Here is a 25,089-nt window from a genome sequence, read left to right as displayed (position 1 = left end):
CATCGTTCTGTTTCCTGGGAAAACGTGTTTATTTAACTTGAAATAGCCACTTTCTATGAAGGAATATTTGCTATTATGACTCGTACTACTCTCTGATACATGTGATATTCTTCATTTGGAAGTATAAACCAGTATGTTCTTAAGGACTCTCCAGGAAAACAGGCTATTGAAAATACATGACTTTTTCTTTTCCCTCTCTTTTTTTTTGTTTCTAGGCTACATTTCTTGGTCTCTTTACCATGCGCTGCCACCAATGATCTATTACTTCCCCCTTCAGACACTGGCACTCACAGGTCTGGAAGTCTCTGCTGTTGCCTTCTTTTCTCCAGTATTCTTGATAATTGGCCCTTTTTGGAGGTTGGCTAACAATAAGTACATCCTAGCCCTTCTGAGACTTGCTATGGTTGGTAAGTATGCTCTGTAGTGAGTTACATACAGATTACATGCTGGTTTCAAGGAATAAGAATAAACATTTCAAATTGCCTCAAAATTCACATGATTCTGAAAAGAGATACGAATAAGAAGTTTTTGCTCTCCCAAACTCATGCTTTTCTTTTTCTCTCATGCTTTTAGATATGGTCAGAGGAATATTGTTTGCAGCCGTTGGGTTGGTTTTTAGACCAGTACTGCATGATTAAAAACAAATCTCATTTCAGTTTTATTGCTAGAAGCTTTCAAATTAGTACAAGTGATGCCCAATAGGGAAAATGTTTACAGTATTGCACAGAGATTGGCAGAACAGGTGTTTTTTTTGTATAGAGTACTGTGTCAGTAACAATGGGTAGGGACAAGATGTTACAGAACAGCTTGGGGCTATTATAAAAGTAATCTACTATGTGTGGAATGTTTCTCAGGCAGTTATTTTACAGGTTTTATATATGTACACACGCGCTATGTAGCATATTGATGGGATTATGGGCTTATCCTAGATGTGACTCTTATACTGTCAATTGCACAGGAAGAAAATTTGATCTTAAATTCAAGATAAAGCTGCCTCAATACCCATCTCACATGTTCCTCCAAAAACCAAGACTAGCTGGCATTCTTTCTTTGATCTTTAGCGAACTGGTGCAAGCCTTAGCTCTTGTTGGTGTTCTGAAAGTTTGTTGGGAGAAGGTTTGGCAGCTACAGAAGCAAGTTATTGCCTACAAGTTTGCAACACCTGGAAGAACTCAGAGGAGACAAGGGTCTCTATCCTGTGTAGAGGGAAAATACTGCTACTAAGTGATATGTTTTGGAAGCAGTGGTCCCTGGCTCCTCATTTATTAGTATAAAATTATACTCAGGGAATCACTTTCCATATAACTGTCCTCTTCTACTGTTACAAGACAGAACAAGATGATCTTATTTCCCTGCATAATTTTTTTTAAGAATTCTTATTCTTTTTCTCTAAAAAGATACTAGAACTGAACAGTTTCTTGGTGTCATCAGTTTAGATGAAGAATAGTTTTCTCATGTTCTTTTCCTTTTCCACTCTTCTCATCATATCTATCTTTTTTTTTTTTTTTTTTTTTTTTTTTAATAAGCTTTTCAATGAGCAGAATCTTCAGCTTCCTGCAGTGGTGCTCCCTGTAGTTTCTACATCTGCTAATTTAGAAACTAGTAATGAGTGTAAGCATTTAAAATTGCCTTCTGCTTTCCTTCAGATAGTCACAGTAACGTGAAATTTACCATGTTTATTTTATGAATATAATTGTTATTATGAAGGATTAGTCCTTCAGATCATAGAATCATAGGATGGTTTGGGTTGGAAAGGATTTTGAGATCATCTAGTTCCAACCCTCTGCCATGAGCAGGGACACCACACACCAAGGCTCTGCCCAACCTGGCTTTGAACACCTCCAGGGATGGAGCATTCACAACTTCCTTGGCCAACCCATTCCAGTGCCTCACCACCCTCACAGTAGAGAACTTCTTCCTTATATCTAACCTGAACTTCCCCTGTTTAAGTTTAAACCCATTACCCCTTGTCCTACCACTACAGTCCCTAATGAAGATTCTCTGCCCAACATCCTTATAGGCCCCCTTCAGATACTGGAAGGCTGCTCTGAGGTCTCCACGCAGCCTTCTCTTCTCCAGGCTGAACAGCCCCAACTTTCTCAGCCTGTCTTCATAAGGGAGGTGCTCCAGCCCTCTTATCGTCCTCGTGGCCCTCCTCTGGACTTGCCCCAACAGCTCCATGTCCTTTTTATGTTGAGGACACCAGAACTGTACACGATACTCCAAGTGAGGTCTCACAAGAGCAGAGCAGAGGGGCAGGATCCCCTCCTTTAACCTGCTGGTCACGCTTCTTTTGATGCAGCCCAGGGTACGGCTGGCTTTCTGAAGCCAGCTCATGTTCAGTTTCTCATCAACCATCATCATCCAACCATGCATCAACCAACACCCCAAGTCCTTTCCCGCAGGGCTGCTCTGAATCTCTTCTCTGCCCAACCTGTAGCTGTGCCTGGGATTGCTGTGTTTACTAGTTCTTTTTACCAAAAGAGGTGGAAATTGCTTAAGTATGTCTAATTCTGCTAAGTAAAGAGCAGTGACAGGCCTACAGTGGTGTATAAAGTCTGTTGGTTAATAAGCCCATTTGCTTCCCCTGCTTTGCAAGCTCCTGAAGATACTAACTACAGACAAAAAGCTAGAACCTTCAGTAGTAATCTGGGGAAAGGATGTGTTAATAGAGGTGGTCGCAGAAGGACTCAGAGCACAGGGAGACTGAAGCTGTACACATTCTCAGCCTGGGCAAACCTGAGCGTTGCTGTATGCAGATACGATCTCCCCTTCATTCCTGCCTGAACAGGAACTGTTACCTCAGTGATTCATATCATGCTGCTGTTTCCATCTCCCAAACACTCTTAATATTGTCCACCCCTTGGCAAGTCTACACTGTATTCTTTCCCAGGTGCTTGCTCTGTATGCTTCTTGCCTGTTGCCCTACAGTGAGTATTAGCATTTGGGGAGGATGTAAGAGGATCTTCCTCACCCTCTGTCTCCAGCAAGGAGTTTAGCCAACGGTAACTCTCGCTCTATGCTTGCTTCCCTGCTGCAGGTTCTCAAGTTATCTAGGTTATTTCTGCCCTATCATACTGTGCTGCTGTTTCTCCTATTCCTCAGTTCTTCTTGCTTCCTTTCCTTCTTCATACTTAGACACTTCTTCCTTCTTTCTCCGTTTGTGGGGTTTTTTTTATTCTTAGGCAGGCCATGGCCTTCCTCTGGGGCTTGTTGAACAAAATCAGGCAGAACAATCTACCCTGTGCATGCTCCACCCCATTCCACTGGAAATATTCAGTCTTCAATTTCAGAATAAAAAAATCTGGCAATTCTTCATGCTTTGCTGAACTAGAATGTTTAGAGAATTGGGATTTTTGGTTTTGATGGAAAAGACTCTTCCCTTATTGGTCATAATATTTTTGTCTCTTCAAGAAGCTTTATTTTCTCTGAAACTTGGTTTAATTTATGTATCCTTTCATGCTACTTGATTTCATGTTCTGTTTGAAAAAAAACCAAAACAAAACCAACAGTGAACTATCCTAGTGGTAGTGTCTTCAGACAACACACAGTAAATTTGTGTGTTTGGATAGATATATTTACATTTTGGGTGTATGTGTTCAGCAACAAAAGGTGTGTCTGCTGTAAGTAGGCAAACCCACGGCAGCTTTAATCTGGCTAGTGCAAGTGATGAAAGATGTGGAGAGGCAGAGCTGCAGATTTCAGCATGATTCAGTGACAGATGATTCAGTGACAGTGACAGTGTGCATTGTACATGCAACCCTCTGCTAAAGTACATAAAAGTGCATTTTCACTACACATTAATTTAATTTTACCATCTTTGCTCTAAACTTTGCACTTCTTACTCTGAGCAGAGTAAGCAAACAGACAATTGGAGGATTCCTAGCATGCAGTGCCAGAATCATCAGCTCTGTTTCTGGCCTTCCTTGTCTCTTCCTTAACATCTCTTCAAGTTTTACTCATACCAGCAAATGGCAGGTAGCAGAACAATGTTGCTTCTCCTGCTGTTTGTCACTGGTCTTGGAACAAAATTTGCCACACTGAAGTTACGAAAATGTGTGACCCATAGTAACTTGAATTTGAAACCTGCTGGCAGCCTTTAGAACTGCTGATAAACAGTGAGGTCACTGTGCCCTGGGAAGTGGTGGAGTCACTTTGAGTGAGTGGGAGAGTGACAATGTCCAGTAAGAAGATGACACAGGCAGCTGATGACCACTCTTGAGACCAGAGAAAGCCTTGTTCACACCCACTGAGGCAATTGCCTACTAGTCCTTGTGCAATGTATGGTAACTGCTCCTTGCCAAAAAGGATATGGCTTGTGCTATAGTGCACTTATGTAACTTAAAAGCAATAAAAGTAAATGCACTGTGGCACAAGCCACATCCTTTTTAGAAAGGAGCAGTCACCATACTTAAAGTTTTATGGCTTTTGAATTATGTAAGTGCACTGTTCAGGAATATCTCTATGCTTAGATATTTTATCCATATATCCTATTTATGGAGTCAATGACCATAAGTATTTAAATTAAGGTGATCACTGCAGTCTTGGGTAAGTGCTTAATGTTGGGGTTTTTTTGAAAATGATAACAGCTAGAATGTCATATATCCCCAGTTTCCACCATGCCTGCTTTTCTTTGGTTTGTGTAAAAATGTGTAGTGCCATGTGTTTTCAGATGAATGGGTTAGCCATCCGATTTACAGACAAGATTGAACTAATGCCCAGGAAATCCTTGTTACCTGATTTCTACTGCCTATTAAAGCAACCTCTGTATGTGTGTGTTTGTTTGTAGGAAGCTTAGCATCATACCAGGCACCAAATGCTCCAGTTAGACTAGTCATCTTGGCTGCAGGTGTTTCCTCCTCATTGCTGGTTCAAACAGTAACATGGTGGTCAGGAAACAGTTTACAAAGGTATTTTATTATACTGATGAGATTGTAACTGACATTGCTTTATATTAAAAGGTGGTTGGTTCTTTTCAAAGAAGTTGTTTTGCTGTTTTTTCTCAAGTACATCACTGTTGCTAAAACTGATTCTTCCAGGTTCATCAGGATATGGGGCTTCATGCTAGGCAAGATAATGCTCCTTGTTCTGCGCATCTGGTATACATCACTAAACCCAGTCTGGAGCTCACAAGCTGCCAATACTGTCATACTGGCAATTGGTTTTATTGCAGCAGTGGAACGAATTTCTTCAGGTAAGTATATTGTAGCAAATATGGCAGTTATGAAAGCGTCTTAAGGTATACATATCTATGTGTCACTGGGTTTTGATACTTTGGGGTTTTTATCCCCAGTACAGTCTAGTTTTAGACCTAATGCATGAGCATTGAAGACTTTGGAAACCGTGGGGTGCTTCCATCTACCCCATGGCAGAATTTGCTATCACAGTTCATACAAACTGTAGTAAGTCGTGTTGGAACTGCCAACTAATTGCAGTATCAATAATGTGACAGCAAGGCAAACAAAGGTGTAATCTAGACCAGTAAAACCAGAATGGATTATCATAATTCCATCACAAAACATCTGTGGTATTTCTGTATTTTCTTAATTCTGTCTGCTGTTTGTGTTTCTCTGCCAGTGCACATCCTTTGACAGAGAAGGGAGACAGGACAAAGCCAGGGAACAGCTGATGTGTCAAAATAAACAGAAAGCATTGGAAGAGTGGACAAGTTGTCCTGGTCAAAATTTGACTGAGTTCTTGGAGCATCTGGACAGAGTTCACAGGAGTGGGGGCTGGCATAGGCTAAGCACACTTGAAAACTGTGAAGGCAGTATTATCAAGGAAGACAGCGAGGTTGGGCTGGTTAGTTAAAGCAGCTCATGTTAAATCCTTAGAAGTTCCTTCCTTCTCAGTATAACCTGAATGAACTAATTGAAAGATAAGACCTTACCTGTGTGTCAGCGGGCATAAATTGTCATCATGTGTATTGTTTGTAGACTTGCATTACATAACCTAAATTAAGCCTGAGAATTCACCACAATTTAGAAAGGAAATCTACTGCAGGAGAGTACGAAGGCAATGTCTTCTTCCTAGGTGACAAAGGAATATGCCTATGCAATTAAAGGTGCTGCTTTCTCCTGAAATGAGAGAGGATTTAAAGTGCATGGAAAATGGAGAAGGAAGGGAGTTTATTTCTGGCTTCTTTGGAAGTGTCAGGTTTTGTTTGTGTCAGCGTTTAGAGTTTCAGAGAACAGAATCCTCTGAACAAATTCTAGTAACTTTTCTACTAACTTTCAAAACCAATTTTGTTATTTAAATTCCAGTAGTATGAAGAACGATCATATGGGCAGGTTGTCATTTTTGTACACTTAAGATGAGGAGCTTTTCCTGACAGACCTAGGAATCTTATTGGAGATTTTGTTGTCTTATCAGTTTCCATGAATGGTCAGATAAGTAAGCTTTGTGTGTGAGCCAGTAGTTCAATCTGGTAATTTTGTGATCTTGGGTATTTGTTTTTCTCAGTAACCCTTTCTAATAGGATTTGACAGTTTGCTCAGCTGTGTGCTATTCTTATTCTAGGTGGAGACAAGAGGAAACAAGAAGCAAACAAAACTGGTAATGCAGTTAGAGAGACTGTTTCCCACCCTCGTTGGCTGTTGTCAGGGATTGCTTTTGGCAGCCTCATGTTCCTCACCCTGTGGATATTTGGGGAGGTCTCATTAATTTCTAGATGGGCAGTAAGTGGACATCCACATGCAGGTCCAGATCCTAATCCATATGGGTAAGTGGGTTTTGATTATTATTTAAACAAAATGGTAATCAAAAGCCAATGCTGTAGTGGGTGACAAATTAAACCTCAACCAGATGATCGTGTAAGAACTTAGAGAGTAAAATGGGTACAAAGTACTTTGCACAGAGGATTTATAGATTCATTCTTGCATTCAGATACCTCTGAGCATTGTGTAAATCTTAAAATTTTCTAATACAGAATGATTTTTATTTCAGTAATAAAAAAACTTCATTTGCCACACTGCAAAGCAATTTTTAAATTAGGACTGAGGTTCAAGGACTTACTAATGAAGCACATCTGTAAGATGCAGTAAATGAATCTAGCAGTTGATTTCAGAGAGAGGGAGGTAGGAAATAGTGTTTGTCAGAGATACATGCAGATAACAAAAAGGGAACTGTGTAATATTAAAAGATATACTTCTCTAGAAGTTTTGGTTAGCAAGAATTTAGTGTTAATGCTGTGGGTTGCTCACCCAGGTTCCAAAATCTAGAAAGAGACTAGATTAGTTATTCTGAGTCAACTACGTGTAGTGGCAGGCAAGGTAGTTAATAATTAGTACATGCAAGAGCTACCCAAGACTGATAGCAATGTTGGGTGCTGTGGGATTCCCTATGTGACGTGAAGAAAATACTTCTCTTTGGGGTAGATTTCTCTCTCTCATTTTCTCCAACTTCTCCTTGCCTTTTGTATCCAGGGTTTCAGTGGAGTGTTTTGGCTGCTGAACATAGCTCATTTCTACATTATGATAAACTGCCATTACTTTGGATTGATGTTTATGTCCAGTAAAAGGGAGAAAATGTAGCAGGGTGTGAGATGAAGATATTTTTTGCTCAAATTGAGCTCTGCTTAAAATAAAAAATATTATAAAATATTAGCAAGCAACCTTGTCTGCATGTTTAGAAGCATCTCTTTCAATGCCAGGTGTTCATAGAATTATATTAATGTGTGATTTCCCTTTCCATATTGTTTTATTAGAGGTACAGTTCTGTTGGGCTTGGCTCATGGGCTGATGCTTTCATTTTGGAGCTGGTCTTCTGCCACCAGTTTTGCCTGGTTTCTTGTAGGTAGGTGCGAAGCCTGTGCAGAATTTTTGGTTTTATTACCTTATTCCCTTTACTCAAGCCCTCTGACCCTACACCACATCTCAGAAAAGTCAATTGCTAATCAGAGCATCTTTTTCTCCGTCACTAACTGTGTATGCATGTGTCTGAGCAGGGTGAAATGTCCAGGCCATTGCAGAGTAACATTGTTCTCTTCAGAAGCCCCTGTTGAGTTTCTGTTCCCACGAGTAGTATCTCAGTTCTTTCTGTCTGCATTGTGTAAGGCCACATCTAGGGTTATGGGGTTAGGATGGCACAAGCCTCTCTGTTCTGCAGGAGGCATAATAACTGGTAATTTAATGAGCAGCTCACCTAGAGGCAAGCTTGCCTCCTGTTTCCTTAGTTGCTAACATCTCCAGGCAGTAAAATTTTATGAACATCAAAGCAGTTCTGCTGGAGCAATGTATTTGTGAATCAGTCTGCATACAGTGGGTCTGGGGCAGTGGGAAGAGGGATTTAAGAGCTGGATCTGGACAACCATCTTCAGGAGGATGGTGTAGCTATGCTGTGGAGCAAGCTATGCATTGAGCAAGTAGGAAGAGATGGAAATAATTCTGCTCTTGAACTGTGGAGAGGTGTGTTTTGCACACCTCAGCATGGATGGATGCAGCTTGGTTTAATTTGTAGGCCCATCTGAGTGAAATTCAATGGTATAAATACTATTTAAAAAACTTAAATCTGCTTCTTTTTTTGGCCTTAGTTAATTGTTTGTAGGTGTTTATATCAAGAAGACAAAACAGCACTTTGTACAAATGTTTCATAATAAATTTGGATGTATCAAAATACAGGGACCAAAGGAAATGATGAATTATGTTTTACTTTCTTCTTACTCACCTTCTCTTTTGAAGCATTTAAGAGCTGGAAAAAGCAAGAGACAGTCTTTGTCAACACCCAAGTCTTTGGGTATTGGGAATAACTCTCCTAGTGATGCAGTTCTTATGGCTGCAAAGCACAGCTGTATTTCACAGACTCTCTTTGTGTTCTTGGAGAGAATGTAAAAAAGAAGGTGGCAGATAATATACCTGATGGACTTACTTTATTATTTTCTATCCCTTCACAGGTTTAGCATCTTCAGCTGGTCTCCTTTATTTACGCACCTGGAGTGCTGCTGTCGCAGGCAACATTCTTGCTGTGTTTACTATGTGTGTGTGGCCTCAAGTGGCTGGCCACTTTGTTAGCTGTCTGCATCCTGGGAAAGCCATGAGTACTGCCATGTTTGCCTACGTTCTTGAGTTATTCTTCTGTGTATGGTGTACAGCTTACAAATTTGTACCTGGAGGAATTTATGCTAGAGAAAGCTCCCATCTTCTTTTAGGTACATTTATGACTATGAACAAATACAAATATACTTGCTTTAGCCTCAACCAGATGTTTAAAATGTACCTAGTATATAAACAGTCTTTCCAAATGCTCAGCTGGTGTCTGTTTTACTGTGATAAGAGTTTCTATGCGAAAATTAATGAGACATGCAAAAACTAATCTACTCGTTTCTTTACCATTAGAAATAGTATAAAATGTCACAGAAAATGGAATCCAGTTGAGGGAAAATGACAAAGTGAAACAAAATCTGATAACTCAGTACACAGCTGAGGAAGAGATCTCTTAATCAGTCACCCTAAAAATCTAGCTGCAATGCAGGGTGTGAATGTACCCGTATGCTAGCTACCTAAGATAGCAGTATGGTACCTCAGGTAACAATGTAGTTTCTGGAAACTCAGGTGTTTGTGAAGGCTGTGTTACTGGGACTATGACATAATGTCATGGTTTAGACCCAGCTGGTAACTCAGCACCATGCAGCTGCTTGCTTACTCCCCCGCCACCTTTCTCCTCTGGGTGGGATTGGGGGGAGAATGGAAAGAATGTAAACCCCACGGGTTGAGATAAGTCCAATAATTAAAGTATAATACAAAACCACTACTGCTACCACCAATAATAATAATGATAAGGTAAATAACAAGGGGAGAGGATATAAAACTAAAGGGGAAAGGAAAAAACCAATAAACATGGGTGATGCACAACACAGTTGCTCACCACCTGCCGACCAATACCCAGCCCGACCCGAGCAGTGATCTGGGCCTTCCAGGTGACTCCCCCCAGTTTCTATACTGGGCAAGACGTGCTGTGGTATGGAATACCCCTTTGGCCAGTTTGGGTCAGATGTCCTGTCTCTGCTTCCTCCCAGCTTCCTGTGCCCCTCCTCACTGTCAGAGCATGAGAGACTGAAAAGGCCTTGATTGGAGTAAACATTACTTAGCAACTACTAAAAACATCGGTGCTATCAGCGTTGTTCTCAGACTAAAGCCAAAACACATCAATGCACCAGCTACTAGGAAGGAGAAAGATAACTGTTACAGCTGAACCCAGGACACACAACTCAGTGCGTTATTTAGCCCTGTTCTGAGAAGCAAAGTGCAGCATCCTGCCAATCTAGCAGGATTGCATTTGAGACCTGAGCTTCATTTCCATGCAGCTCTACCTTATGCTTTGTGGACATACCAGCATGTTTGGAAGAATGTCAATAAGCCTGCAGCATCAGAAATATGCAAACAGGAAAGGAAGAAAAGAAATTGTCAGGTACTTGCCAGTAAGGAAGAATTGAGGTGAGCAAATACAAAGGTTTTAGCAAAGTGATCCCTTGAAGGGATCCCACCTTGAAGGCCGGGAGGTGGAAATGAAACCAACCCTTTCCGGTTTGTCTCCAGAACTGTTTTTATTTGGTTGGTGGTTTTTTTTAATAGGTACTAATGTGTTTCGGTAGCATATTTCACTAATTATATTTAAACAATGCCAAGCATTGTCTTGGGCTAAGTCTGTGAGTCTGTGGCACATTTTAAAATGTGACGCATTATCCTATATTTAGTTTGAAAAGGATTACTGACTGCTGTGCTTGTCTTGTTGCTCTAAATGTCTTTGCAACCACCTTCTGTCACTCCGGTTTCTTACTCTCCATGTGTTTCACATATTACCTGTGATCATATGCAGGTTTTCAGTTTGTTATGTTTTAAGGAGAGTTCTGTTACATTTATTGCAGTTTTATTTGGTTTGTAAGCACTCGGGGCAGGGGGGTGCTGTAGAAACAGTTACCTCAATTTAATTTTGTTCTGAAGCCATAAGAAGAAAGCATGTGGTAGAGGAGTGTTAAATGCTTTCTTGAGTAATACCTTGTCAAAAAAATAACTGTTACATAGAATCCCTTTCTGACACTTCCTTTCACATGCACACTTGTGATTAATTCACCTGTCATGATCACTAGATAGTAACACAGATGGCAACTTTCTCCTTGGTAAAATGAAAACTGTGAACTGAACCCATCTCAGCTGATGGCACCACATGAGTTTGTATTTCATTTGAGAATCCAGTTTCTGTCTTTGTGATGCCATCCCATTGTTTAGCAGAGATTTGCAAATTATACCATGAGACCGTGTATTTGTTGCTGCACTTCTACTCTTGCAGCTTGGCTTTCTGGCCAACTGCTTGTTTTCTTCTGGTTTCTTTCAGGTGCAAGTGCTATTTCTTGCTTTCTCCTCCTATCCAATATCCTGCCTTTCTCTCGTCACAGTTTGGGTAGGGAACTGCTCCAGGAAAAGTGGCAATGAAAGTAAGATTATTATATTCAAAATTTCTGTGCTGCTTCACTGTGATGTAACATAATTCTGAGGGGTCAGATCCCTGGTCTTCCATCAACTTTAATGGCTTGAGTCAGTGTCCCTTTGAGAAAGGATTGGTGTGTGCCACCTTCTTCATTGCACTAGACCCAGCTTCCTGGTTTGCAAGCTTTCACTACAACTAATGTAACAAGTAAGGGCAATAAGAAAATACTGAGTAATGGTTATTTCTTCTTCAGCTATAACTCTGAAATGAAACATGATTACTATGGATAATTAACTATTCCACAAAGATATTAAGGACATATACCTTCTCCTGCAGAACTTTTATCCAGCTCATTATGCTTCCACATTTTCTGTGGAGGTAACTGGATCCTTTAGCTCATAAAGGATGGGAAAAGACCTTGTGCTGTTATCCTGAGCTACCTTTTCAACGAAAAGATACCATCAAAGTGACTTGCAACAGGTAGTACACTGAAGTCGCTCACTAGCTTTTGAAAGGTATCTGTAGCTGTGTTTAGTTCTCTATTCTTAAAAAGCACAGCTGCTTCTGTTGGCTTTGGAGCACAAGAATAGAAGATGCTGCCATGTTAAACTGACCTCCCAACCTGCTGCAGTCTGCTTAACAATGTTTTAGATCAAACTGTTGAGCAACTACTTTCATGGTTGTGATTTAAAAATGCGTTACTTGTTTCTTTGTGACAGAGTGGTTCATTTGAAAAGATAACAGACATCTACAATCAGCCATGTATTTTCTTCATCAAGCTGTTATATTAAAGTTCTGTAATGTGTAGGTGTAATTTGATCACTCTTGGCCAGGTTAATTCCAATAAACGTTGAAAGCATTGGGCTGAGCTGAGAGTTGTAGCCATCAGTAGGGGCCTGGAAGCATTTTAGTATAATCTATCCTACCATGTTATAGCCTTTTGACGTAATACCCTGAAACTGTCCTGCAAATCAGTCTTTGCTGGGTAAGCGTGCTTGAAGTTCTGTGGAAGCTGGCTTCTCTACTTTGTTTTTGTTTTTATTGTTCTCTCAACTGGTACATGAATGGAAGAAGGGAAAACATGGCTTTAAACAGATATTTCACCAACAGAAGAAACCTAATAAAATGCGCAGTAGTGGGACTCAGCCTTAGAAGCAGCTTATTTGGGGGTTGGAGGGAAAAGAGGAATAGTCCCAAACAATACAATTTTGAACTTAATTATTTTTTATGTGAAACAGGTGTTCAGTAGCATTTTAAATCATCTTTTATCTTTGATTTCTTATTGCAATACTATTACTTTGAAATATTTTTTTGAAATACTCATCATTAGTGGCATGTTTAATGTCACTAAGTCATTTTGCTGGAAGCAATGCTCATGTCAAGTACAACAATGTAAATTAAACATCTCTGAAGTGCTGCATGCATTGAGTTGAGGTGAATACTATGACAATGATAAGTAGGATCTTCTCTCTCACTCTCATATTGCCTGCATATTGCATTGGGTATGGCATTCATCTGCATTCTTGCATTGAATTGTCTTTGTTGTTGGAGCCATGAACTTGAATGTAACACAACAGCTGGAAGTTTAGAAATGGGGCATTTATGACAAAAGTTTAATATGTTAAAGGTCTGTGAAACAACTAATGACTTATATTTTTACAGGGTTTATAATGTTATGTATTGGGGTAGACTTTCTAACAGGACCCAAGAAAGACCTCAGCTCTATTTTTGAAGTGAAAAGCAACCAAAAGCCACTATTCAGAAAGAGTAAAAACTGTATTAAAATATGTAAGTATCATTTTACTTCCTGTCTTCCATGACTTTTAAATTGATTTATTACATGTGTATACAAAAGAGAAGAATGATTTTTCAGCCCACTCAATATATTGATTTTGAAGTAGATGGAAAGGGAAAAATTGCTAACCATTAGGGCATGCTATAACCCTACAGAGATCAGGATACTCATTCATTACGACAAATTCTACAGTAGGTATCATTTTTACATAAACGTTCCAAGGAGTTTTGGTATATTGTATCTGCTCATCCTGGTGTGTTCTGGAGAATGTAAGTGTATCTGCACACAAATTGATACTCTGCAAACATATAGATACTCTTAAGTACACTACTTTGGAATGGTGTTAGTACTGGCATGTGTGGAAATTTAAATATATACATTTCCCATTCTATAAATAGTACACCTTAGAATGACAGTGCAATAATAACAATATTTTCTCTGGGTTTAAAAGCAGCTTTTCTCTGTTTTTCCTGTTTCCAGTATTGTGGCTATTTGTTGGTGTTGGTTTGCTAGGCTTGGGTCTACGTTATAAAACTTACCAGAAGAAGCTGGGCCAAGGGGTGAGTCGTGTGTTTGTGAAAATGATAACTTTCAAATATACAGTAAAAACTGCATGTGATATGTTAGGTGCTGAAGAAGTCTTTATACCAGTATCTGAGTATTGAACAAAACTAAAGCAGAAATGAAGATGTAAAAAGTTTAATTTGTAAATTCATGTTGAGCACAGGAAATGCCTGGGCCTCTGGAGGTTCATAGTGCTGCTATGAAAGAAAAAAGTACTCTGAAAACCAGAAATTCTTGCCTCGTTCAATTTGAATGTTACTTTTATAAATGAGTTTATGTGAATTATATTGAAAACTTGACTGGACCATACTGTTAGCAGCCTGATCTTATATCAGGGTAGTTTGAAAAGATAACCTCCTGAGGTTCCTTCCAGCTGAAGGAATTCTATGCTTCTATATTTATATGCATAAGTCTGAATTGAACCTCTCTGAAACGTTGGTAGACTTAGATTAGACTTAGACTAGTTATGGAAATTGGATAAAAATAGGAAGATTCCAGATTTTTTATCTGGTATAAATGAGGTATTGCAATGATAGTGACAGTTGCTTAATGAGCACAAAGTTTAGCATTTAGATTGCAAGTTGTCCGAGTGTGTTGCTTGCATATTCAGTAATTTAAATTTAAAACTAGAGCTGGTTTCATCAGATATAAATTAACATGTTTCCATTCTATGATTTAATTCATTACTAATATAAAATGGAATTTTTGATGCAGTTGGTTGAAATTACAAATTAGACTTTTTTCTTTTGGTGGCAATTTAGAAATAGCCTTTTGAAACTTGCTCTTGACATGTATTCCTATTGGTAATGTTTCTGTTAAAGAAATCACTGGTGACAAATGCAGGAAAAGATGCAGAAAAGGTGATGAGAGCTAAGTAGAACTCGTGTGTGTGTACGCACCTGTCTGCACATGTGTATTCAGACATGCACACAGACATACAGTTGGCTTTCTTCTTAGAACTCATTTGGGTTTGTAGTACATTTATAATGTGGAAAAAAGGCAGGTAGTTCCTCTTAAAAAGATGAAAAGATTTGTAGTCTCTTTCATGTTCATTTACTATTGTTAGTTGCACAACTTAGTTTTTATTGTGAAGACTTTTCTCTTGTTAGAGCAGATTTTTCGCTAAAATATGTAGTTTTTTATAATCCTGCCAGCTTTATTTGGAAAACATATTGGTTAAAATATCTCTTCTTGTGTGTCTTTTAGAGCATGATGTAGTTGATTTTGTTGACTGCAAAGGTATAATACATAGAAGTAAAATTGTACTTCATTTCCGTTTTATTTTTTGAGGTTCCCAAAAGAGACTTCTCTGCTATGATCTGGCCTTTTAGATTTGCATATAACAATGAAGGATGGTCTAATTTGGAAGGATCAGCTGATCTGCTAAATCAGACAGGTAACATTTTTTCTTCCATTTCATTTCTATATGAGAGGGTTCATCTGAAGAGACAGAAGCAAGAACACCTGCTGGGTAACTGGGTCTGTTCTTGCATTATCTCAAGAATCTGTCTAGTTTCTTTCTGCTGGACTTTGTGAGCTGTTCCAATACAATCACTTCTGTTAAAAATCTGTCTGCAGAGGTGATAAATTTTTAAAATGTACTTTAAATAGGTTTCAGGTTGGAGAAAATACTTTGTTTATTATTTGAATTTTTTTCTCATATTGCTGATGAGTTACTTTATAGAGAAATTCTTTGCATAAATGAAATAATGATAAATATCCTTTTAGATAAAATTTAATGTTTTAGAACTTCTCTGTGTTTGGTTTTGGGTTTGTTTGGGTTTTTTTTGTTTTTTTTTTTTTGATGTGAAGCATTATATAATTCCTAAAGGGTCTGAAATTAGTATGCCCTAAATAAGATGTACAGAGGAGAAACAGACAAATCTGTTTCCATCACTGAGCCAGAGGAATTATAGAAGAAAAACTGGTTGAATTGTCATGATTTTACTGTGAAGAAGGGTGTCTTACCTGTTGCTCATGGACAGGATTTTGGTTGGGAAATTAGCTGTAGTATATGAAAACATGGACCAAAGATGCAGGTGTATCAAAAGGAATTGACCAGTAGTGCTTGTACATATTACTTGTTTTCTGTGATACCCATGAGACAAGGAAGACTGGGTGCTGCCGCTTTAAGATTTAAAGCAGCTCAGGAGATCAGGAAGCATCCATTCTGCCATTCCAGCATTCACAGTTCTCTTCTGTGGTGTGAATGCACCACAGGGCTTTCCTGAGCAGCTCAGGTTTGACAGACCCAAGCAGTGGCGAGGCACTGACACAGGTGCTACTCTGCAAGCCTTGATTTTGTGGCAGAGATGCCCAGGAATTAGTGAAAACAGGCTGATTTGTGCATCATTTACTCCATTGCTCCATGACCAAAGGTTCAGAGGGCTGAGCTACGTAGGCTCTCTAGTGATACAAGAAAACAACTGGAACATTCAATGAATTGTGATTTGGGATGTTCTTGTATATATATGATTCCATAGCTCATGTCTGTTTATTTATTTAATCTTTGCATAATCATTTATGAACTGTATTGAATGCATTTATTTTTGGTACCTATAGTTTAAATGGATGAATACTAGAAAAATAATTACGCTATTATGTCCATTGAGCATTTATTTGTGGTAATGAAGTATAACTTCTAAAAGTGATCAGAAAGTTAAAAAGGCAGCAAATTCTGAAATACAATTTAATAAATCTTAATTCCTTAAATGGTGTTCTGGAGTTTTATGATACATATATGTTGTCATATAAAGTACCGCATCAATATTTCCAGGAAAGGCATTAATGCATTCAGAGTTAACCTGGAGATTCTTAAACAATTTGTTTGCTAAAGTAGAGTAACTGATTTAAGAGTCCCAGAGAAAGGAGTGGCTAACTTCAGCATAGGGGTTATCTCTAAAGGTGTGGTGGTAGAGGATTTGGTAGGTGAGGGTAAGTGCAGATGTGCTGTGTAGTGCTTGTTCATCAAGTTGAAAGCAGTAGACTTGCTACTGGGCTGTTAATCTGTTTATGCACATGATGTCTAATGGATTTGAAATGGTCTGCACTAGGTATGTGCAGGCCAGCCGTGCTGTGCAGTCTCGTGTGTGCCTGGTTACGCAACAGGGAGGACCTGTGGCAACCCACACTAAGCAGAGGCTGTGTAGTCTAGAGTGACCAGATGTTTGGGCATGACTATGTTGCCAGCATTAAGATTTACCCTGATTGACTCCTGAAGGGCTTGTGTCTACCCGTGTGTAATCAAAAGGGAATATAAATCTATGATTTATAGATCACAGTTATAAATTTGGAAATACTTTCTTTTTTCTTCCCCACTTTAGGTGCAGATTTTATCACTATTATAGAGAGTGATGCTTCTAAACCATTCATTGGGAACAATGATCCAACAATGTGGCTAGGAGAAAAACTAGGATTTTACACAGACTTTGGTCCAAGCACAAGAGATCACACATGGGGGTGAGTCATCTTTACACACACAGTGACAGAAAATAACTGTAAATACATGACCCAATACTAACTCCACTGGAACACGGGCAAAGAATAATTGGAACAAAAATCACCATAATCACTTGTTGGATCTTGTCTTTAAGAACACTGTTTGATTCCTTAGCATTGCAATGCAATGCAGTGATCAGTTTTTGGTGCCTGCCCCTATAAGCTACTTTGGCTTTGGTGTTGCAGATAATGGCATCTTGCTTCTCAATGTACGGAGTTGGAATTTTGGCATTCGAAGTACTGTAGCCGACTCCCTTTTCTCATCATTTTTTTTTTTTGGGCTATGAGAACTTTAGATTTCAGACTTAAAAATGTGATAGCAGTTGGAAAATGTAGCTACAACCTGGAGTTACTAGAAATTTTTAATTCATTAAACCCACCTTGGGCTATACAGAGGGAAATGGGCATATAAATGCACATGTCTATTTGACCAGTATTTTTATGTCTGATTTTACTTTAATGTTTGACCAACTACGTTGCATATCTTTGCCGTCTGGAAAATAGTGGCTTATGATGTGGCTTTTTTTTCCAGGGGGATATGCAGATCTCTGTGGTAGATGGAGCTTTCTAGTGATGCTGGAATGGCTACTTAATTTTTTCCATATGTGGGAGGAATTTAGTAACTTTCCTCTCCCAGACCCTGTGTCTTTTAAGTGATGCAGAATGGGGCAGAAAAGTAATTCTCTGAAATTTTCTTCATGAAATATTTTGAAAAACCTGATGCAAAATGGCTTTAAGGTTGATTCCAAACAGAAGCTGGAAGAATGAGAAATCTCCTGCTTTCAAGATGTGTTTCTACCTGCTTATACTTCTAATGAAATACATTTTAATTACTGTTAGTATAAAATTCTTTGGTTTGTCTGATGATACAGATTTTGTGAGACTCAGTGTAACAATTCATGTATATGGAATGCTATTTCTTACTGGAGGAAGGAATTCGCTAATACATTTTTGACATGTACTTAAGTAATATTTTCTCAATTCAGAAAAATCTGCTAGAGATGGTTTGACCATTAGATTTCTGCTCACACTTGTGGTGCTTGTGAACAACAACAAAGTAACTGTTTCCTTCTTGTCATGTAGGATTATGGCGCTATCACGGTATCCAATTGTAAAATCTACCCATCACCTCCTTCCATCTCCAGAGGGAGAGATTGCACCCGCCATCTCCATGACTGTCAACTTCACGGGGAAACTGGTTGATTTTGTTGTCGCCCACTTTGGAAATGAAGAGTGAGTGTTTTATTTATTGTTACACATGTCATGCAAAGTCATATAATGTAGTTAGTGAACTTCTGGGATTTCTTTTATACCCTTTAATATCTGCTGCTGTAATACTGGTTCTAACAAGACATATTGGAGGAAATACTGTGATACAGCTGTTGGTTTAAACTTTTGAAGCATTTTTTACAAGGCACAGATGTGTTACGGAAAACTCAGCTGAGCCGAATATCTGAGTTACTAGAGATAAAAAGATGTAGTTCTGCAAAACCACAACAAGTAATAGGGCTACAGATACATCTAAGTGCAGGATAGCATCCTTCTGACTTCTTGCATGTGGAATAGATCTATTATGTTCCACACTGAGTGCAGATAGTTACAGATAGATAACATTAATGGCCAGTTGATGTTTATTAAAATAAAAAGTAACAGTTCTGAAACCTCCAAGAAAGGACAGTGTTGAAACAGTAACAAAAATATTCATTCAGTGTCCTTCTGACTGTATTAACTGGAAATAAGAAATCTGATCTCTGGATTCTGAAAGGAAGAATTATACCAATAATTAAAATATAGGATGGGAGAGATTGAGGTATATATTTCAGTTCTTTACTTTAAAAAAATATCTTGATTACTTGTGTGTAATGAATATTAATAAGGGATAGCTTTGTGGTGCTCCATGTAGCTGTGTTCGTTTTATTTGCTGCCATATCTAATATGTTTGTGGTTATGTAGTAAGATTCGGGCTTTTAAAAATATTTATTATTCACAGAGAGGCAAATTTATGGATTAGGTGCAGAATATAATACAGAAAACTGTGACTCAGAAAGCAGTAGAGTTCTTATTATCACATACTGAGTTTCCCTATTTCCTTCTCATGTGCAGAAGCTGTGCTTCAAGCATACAAATGGTTTGTAGTTTTCCCTTTTATTAAACACATATAGTTGTCAGAAAATACTCCCAGTTTGAACCCAAGAAAGGAATTTTCTGTGCCTCACACAGATGATTAGACTTGCCTCTCTGAAAAACTCTTGTCAAAGTGTAAGAAAATAGCAGTGTATTCCCTCTCACAGCGAGATGAGATAAAGATGAAGGAGAAAATAGGAGACACATGGGAAATAACAGCAAATTAGATTTTGTTTTGGGGTGAATGAATTTGTAAATGGCACACACAACTGCTTGTGTTTCATCTTTTTTGATCTGCTGCTTGGATTACAAACTATAGAATACTGGATAAGTAGGGATTTTTTTTAAGACTGTTTTTAAAACATGGGAATATAACAATGCTTTGTGTCATTTAAAAGAACCCATCTTCTGCAGAAGCGGAATTCTGGAAAGAGCAGCTAGCTGAGCAGGCAACTTCGTGTATACCAGGCGTCTGTTCCAATGGTTTGGGTTTTTCGTCTCCTGTTTGTGTGCTCTTTCTTCCTAACGCATTTACTTCAGTAAGAATTACTGCTATTTAGAAAGCACAGCAGCATTTAAATTCTTGTCCCCTTTTAGGATTACAGATTCCAAAATCAATTCCCTGTCTCAATGGTATTTAGCCCAGTCTACAAAATACAGAAGAGAACACGCTTTATACAACTGAAGTTATTAACATGAAGAATCACAGAAGGAGAACCCCCTTACATTATGTTATGACAAATCCAAGGACACTGGGATGCAGCGCAGTATTTTACCAGGCTCCACTTATACTATCACTTCTGGTCATATTGGAACTGTTGTACAAATCTTGTTAAAGAGTACGTGCCAAATGCTGTTAAGTAATGTTAATGGAATGACAGAGCTTTTAAGTCACATTTCATAAATTACATGACTCAGACATTAAGACTATTTACCATGATATGTCCATCTTCTTAGCATGTGAGTTCTTTGTTACGTACCACACTGTGCTAGCCCAGTTGAATTTCAAGTGCAGGCAGAGACAGAGCCTCAGATAACTGAAGAACATTCACATTTCCTAGTGATGAGATCAGTATTAAAAACAAAACAGTAACAGAAAAAGTTGGTCTATAATGGTTAGAAAGAAAACCCTAATTACATCTACCATGACCATGTGGCTTTTATTGAACACAGGGACTATTTTGAATCACTGAGCTTTTTGTAAACTTGCATACTCTCTAATACTGAACAATAAAAAAGGTACCAGATTTGTTTGTGGTTCACTATATTATCGCACAAAGATTCTGAGCTAAAATGTATATATGTTAAAGTCTTTCCCATTTCTTTCAGGGAGGACTTAGACAGAAAACTCCAGGCTATAGCTGTTTCAAATATATTGAAGACTAGCTCTAAGCAAGTTGTATTTCTAGGATACATCACTTCAGCTCCTGGATCCAGAGATTATACTGAATTAGTAGAAAATGGAAACGTTCAGGTAAGGTAAAAATACTGATTCTTTTAGCAGTTGGAGATAATACATATTTGAAACATTCAGCCTAATATTTCAAATTGGTAACTTAGAAATAGACACATGAGAAAACACAGGCACATTTTTAAACACAATCTTCAGCTACCTCATGACATGTTATAGGGTGGAGTTGCACAGTGAAAGAACAGGAAGCAATGGACAGCAGTTACCACAAGAGAAATGCCAGTTGGATAGCAGAAGACCAAAATCACAATTAGGGTTGTTAAGCATTAGAACAGAGGCCCAGAGAAGTTGTGAAATCTCCATCCTTGGAGATACTCAAAAGTTGGCTGCACAAGACCCTGAGCAACCTGCTTGAAGTTACTTTGAGCATGGGGTTGGGAGTGGGTGACCTCCAGACATCCCTTCCAACCTCTAATTTTGTGATTTTTTTGTTTTAAAACTGAGTTCTGCAGTTTGGTTTTCTGTCAGGAGATGTCAAAAAATTGTCTGATTTGTCTGTGGGTTTTTTTCTTTCTACCTTATTTCAATATTTTAGGCAAAACATCTTTTTTTCTGCAGCACGTTTACATGTTGGTTCTGTTACTGATTTAAACCCTACCCGTGAGGAAGGCTTGCCTTATTTGTTTGACTTTTTTTACCCATTTCACTTGTAGGATATTGACAGTACAGATCATGACAGATGGTGTAGTTATATTATGTATCGAGGAGTAATAAGGTATGTTAAAGTGGATCATTTATTCATTGGTTTTAATTATTTTTATGACAGTCAATTTTATACCCTTCTGTAGGTAATTGTGGAAGAGTCTTACATCCTAAACAATTATATGCGGGCAGTTAGATATATCATAAAGTAACGTGGAACACTGATCTCAGGATGGATGGTTGTATTTCTGAATATAACTTAGAAAGACAGTGTTACAGGTTTCATCCTTCTGTGTCAAAAGCATTCAGATCTAATCTGCTTCGGTAACATGAAACTACTTTTTTTCCAAAGCTCTGTCTTTGCAGCATCATTCTAAAATGTGAAGACTAAGCCCTAATTTGTATGTGACACAGAAGATGAAAGTTTTGAACTATGATTGTAGGGTTTCTTGAAGCAAAATGCTGATCTAATCCAGCCAAGATTTATGCTGGAGTTAGTGGAAACTTTAACTGTAAACCCATATTGAAGCACTTTCCTCTGCTGGGACCTATGCACTCCATAACTTTTAATATCAGGCTGCTTGTAAATCATTCCCTTAGTGATGTATGTACCAGAACGGAGTTCAGCTTATTCTGAATAAACTGCAAATTCTTCAGTGTTCACAGGATTAAACCCAGGAAATGAATAGCTGTCTTGAGTAACATTACTTAAGTAACAGAGGTTTGGGGTTTTTTTTAAAGGATACAAACCCCCCATTTGCAGTCTAATTTTTCTCGTTGCTCATTCCATTGATGGTAGAGTTCCCTTCTTGAATTTCAAGATCTCTTCAGTGAAGAAAGCTGGTGTGTTATACCAGGATGCATATACTGAAACTGTAATTTAAAAAATAAGTTTATAGATGTTAAGCTTTTTTTGTTGTCACTTAGGTTTTCTCAGTTTTTCTCCTTACGATGTTGTGTTGTGATGCTTGTGTTTATACAGCACTTTAAGTTTTTTGAAGGTGAGATTTACAGAAATGGAAAGTTATGTTGATCGGTTATATAGTAACGCTTGGGAAAAAGAGTTATGAATTAAATGTGGTGAAACTGCCTTGAGTTATTTCTTCAAACTAACTCTTCTTGTATCTGATAGGTTGGGCTATGCCCGCATATCTCATGCTGGTTTAAGTGATTCAGAAGTCCAGATGGCCAAATTTAGGATCCCAGATCACTCAGATAGCTATGTTGACAATGACAGAATTGTCACCGATCCCAGCCAAGTTCCTGAGGACATCCATTTCAATCCTAGGTCAGTGTATCTCATGGGAAATTAATATGTGACATCTTGTAACTTAAAGAGGGAGGCACTGATTGGTGCCAAACTAAGCAGAAGATTAGGAGGGAAGAACTTCTGATATGTAATTCCATTTTTTCTACTGACTTGGCATATGCCTTGGGAACATCAGTCTGCTGTGTTGTAGCATAAATTGAAGGTAATGCTTATTTCACCGAGGTGATTAATTTCTGAGACTGTTTAATAGGGATATTTGCCAAGTGGAGTGGTGACTCATTTTATAGGTGGTGAGAGATCTCCCACGTTTCTCAACACTTTGGAGGATTGAGGTCTTTAAATGCTGTTACTTAGGACACAAAATACAATATATATGTTAAATACTCTTTGCATAAGCATTTTAAAACATACTGTATAACTGGAGTTACAAAAGTTAAGGAGAACTGTTGGGGCAGTATGTTACATATGTCAAGAAGGAAAAAAGGGTTAGGTTTGTACATTTAAAGTTATTTATTTCTAGAATGGTGTCACTTTTCCACTGGCATTATATAAGGAACAAAAATGCAGAGGAAGGCATTTATTCTACACTGAATATCAGTGGAAGAGTTATGAAGCCTGAGAAAGATGTTGCCACAGAGAGACAATTTCCAGCACTGCTGTATTTTCTACTTCTAACATGCATAATACAGAATATGTTAATTTCTTCTATACACCTAACAGTTGATCTTACTTACTTTTTGTTTCTTACTCAGTCACTGGCTTCCCGTCTAACCAGGAGTTTGCTCAGTCTTTTTCCACATGATGAAACTTGCCTGAAGTTAGCATTCACATTCAGATTTTTTCTCAGCTGGTTTCAGCACAGAATATTTTTCTTGTACTAATTTTTTACATCTGCTTATAAGCAGAAAATTTATACCCTTTAGGAATTTGGATACTCTGGGGAGTAAAATTATATCTCCACTGAATTCAGTAGAAAAACTGATTTCAAAGAGCATTAGGTTTAACTAGATAAATGCACCACACTTTTGTCAGCTGTAGTTCCAATTATAGAGTGCCTATGGCATTAATCCAATCACTGTAATTAAATGTCTCCATTATACTCAAAGACCTCTTGTTAGATAGCATAAGTACATCATGATTTATATGTAAGTAGGGTTGTGTCCTCTTTCTGAGATAAGCTATCTAGAAGATTCAGGGGAGTGTTAATTATACTGTAGGAAGTGTATGATTTAATTGCCTGGGTTAAAACATGTTGTAATGGTTTTGCTTTGTTGAATATTTTTCTTAGGTTTGGATCTTATAAAGATGGACATAATTATGAGCATATTCATCACTTTCATATGAGCACTCCTAAATATTTTAAACAGACAAATTAGAATGAGAAAATAATACATCGTTGGGACCAACAAAAGAGGTTTGTTGCTTGAAACTGAATTGGCAGACAAAAAGACTGCACTGTTTAAATATGAGCAACTCCCATGCTGCGTAACACTGTGAATGTCTGTAATACTTGGTGACTCTTCTCTTTAATGAGCTCTCATTGCTGTGTGAGAGTGAAGACACGTGCATTCTGATCAGCTGGTATCTACCTGAGCCAGATACCTGCCTTGTATCCAGCAAAGCAAGGGTAGAAACTTGCTTTGGCAATAACTTCTACATCTATGAAGGTATCCTATATTGTGCTGTTTCAGAGCTGAATGTAGCTATCCACGTTTTCTTCATGGTCCAGGTGTAACCCCTTTCCTGGGAGCTCATTGGAACAATCATGAGCGAGGAATTTGAGCTGACTTCCACACTTTTTTAGTGACTGAGGCAAAGCAAAATAATGTGGTAGTGTAGGTAACCTGTCAGTATGTGCTGCACTTTGCAGTCCTGGTGCTACTGCAGTAACAAGCCTGACCTTAGTTTTTTCAAAACAGGAGTAGCTCTAGTGTGGTTTTTAATTGGGAGATGTGCAGTTACTATGTGTTTGAATACCATTTTTTACTTACAGAAACAGTGTTTATATCTGCTACTATTCTACATTTTATTCTTAAATTGGTCTTGTTAGAACAATTTTCAGATCACTGATGTTCATACTGTTGGAGAAAAGGTGGTGACTTTTACAGACTTCTTTTTTTTTTTAACAGGGCATTAGACACTGCAGTGCTTTTACAAAGGGAAGAGTAAAGTACCTCCAAATAGTTATTGTTATGAGACACGAGAACGCACTGCAGGAGAGTTAAAAGCAATCATGCTCAACATGACAAGGTTTCTGAGAAGAAAGTTGATTGGTTTTTTTTTAAATTAACTATAATAAAACAA

General features: G+C 38.2%; 1 protein-coding gene across 1 annotated transcript; it reads left to right on the top strand.

The window, feature by feature from the left end:
- The first annotated feature begins 217 nt into the window (after nt 1-217).
- Nucleotides 218-24,161, top strand: CWH43 (cell wall biogenesis 43 C-terminal homolog (S. cerevisiae)). Its single transcript, XM_010011475.1, has 15 exons — nt 218-407; nt 4,790-4,910; nt 5,040-5,194; nt 6,520-6,721; nt 7,706-7,794; nt 8,891-9,145; nt 13,084-13,209; nt 13,697-13,776; nt 15,071-15,176; nt 17,104-17,239; nt 18,362-18,511; nt 20,732-20,876; nt 21,527-21,588; nt 22,648-22,803; nt 24,074-24,161. The coding sequence occupies exons 1-15, from the start codon at nt 254-256 to the stop codon at nt 24,159-24,161; spliced, it is 2,025 nt and encodes a 674-aa protein (XP_010009777.1). The 5' UTR covers nt 218-253.
- The last annotated feature ends 928 nt before the right edge of the window (nt 24,162-25,089 follow it).

Source organism: Nestor notabilis, unplaced genomic scaffold, assembly GCF_000696875.1.
Source record: "Nestor notabilis isolate BGI_N333 unplaced genomic scaffold, ASM69687v1 scaffold1583, whole genome shotgun sequence".
Lineage (NCBI taxonomy): Eukaryota > Metazoa > Chordata > Aves > Psittaciformes > Psittacidae > Nestor > Nestor notabilis.
Note: the sequence above shows the minus strand (reverse complement) of the source record. Positions and strands in the feature narration are given on the sequence as shown.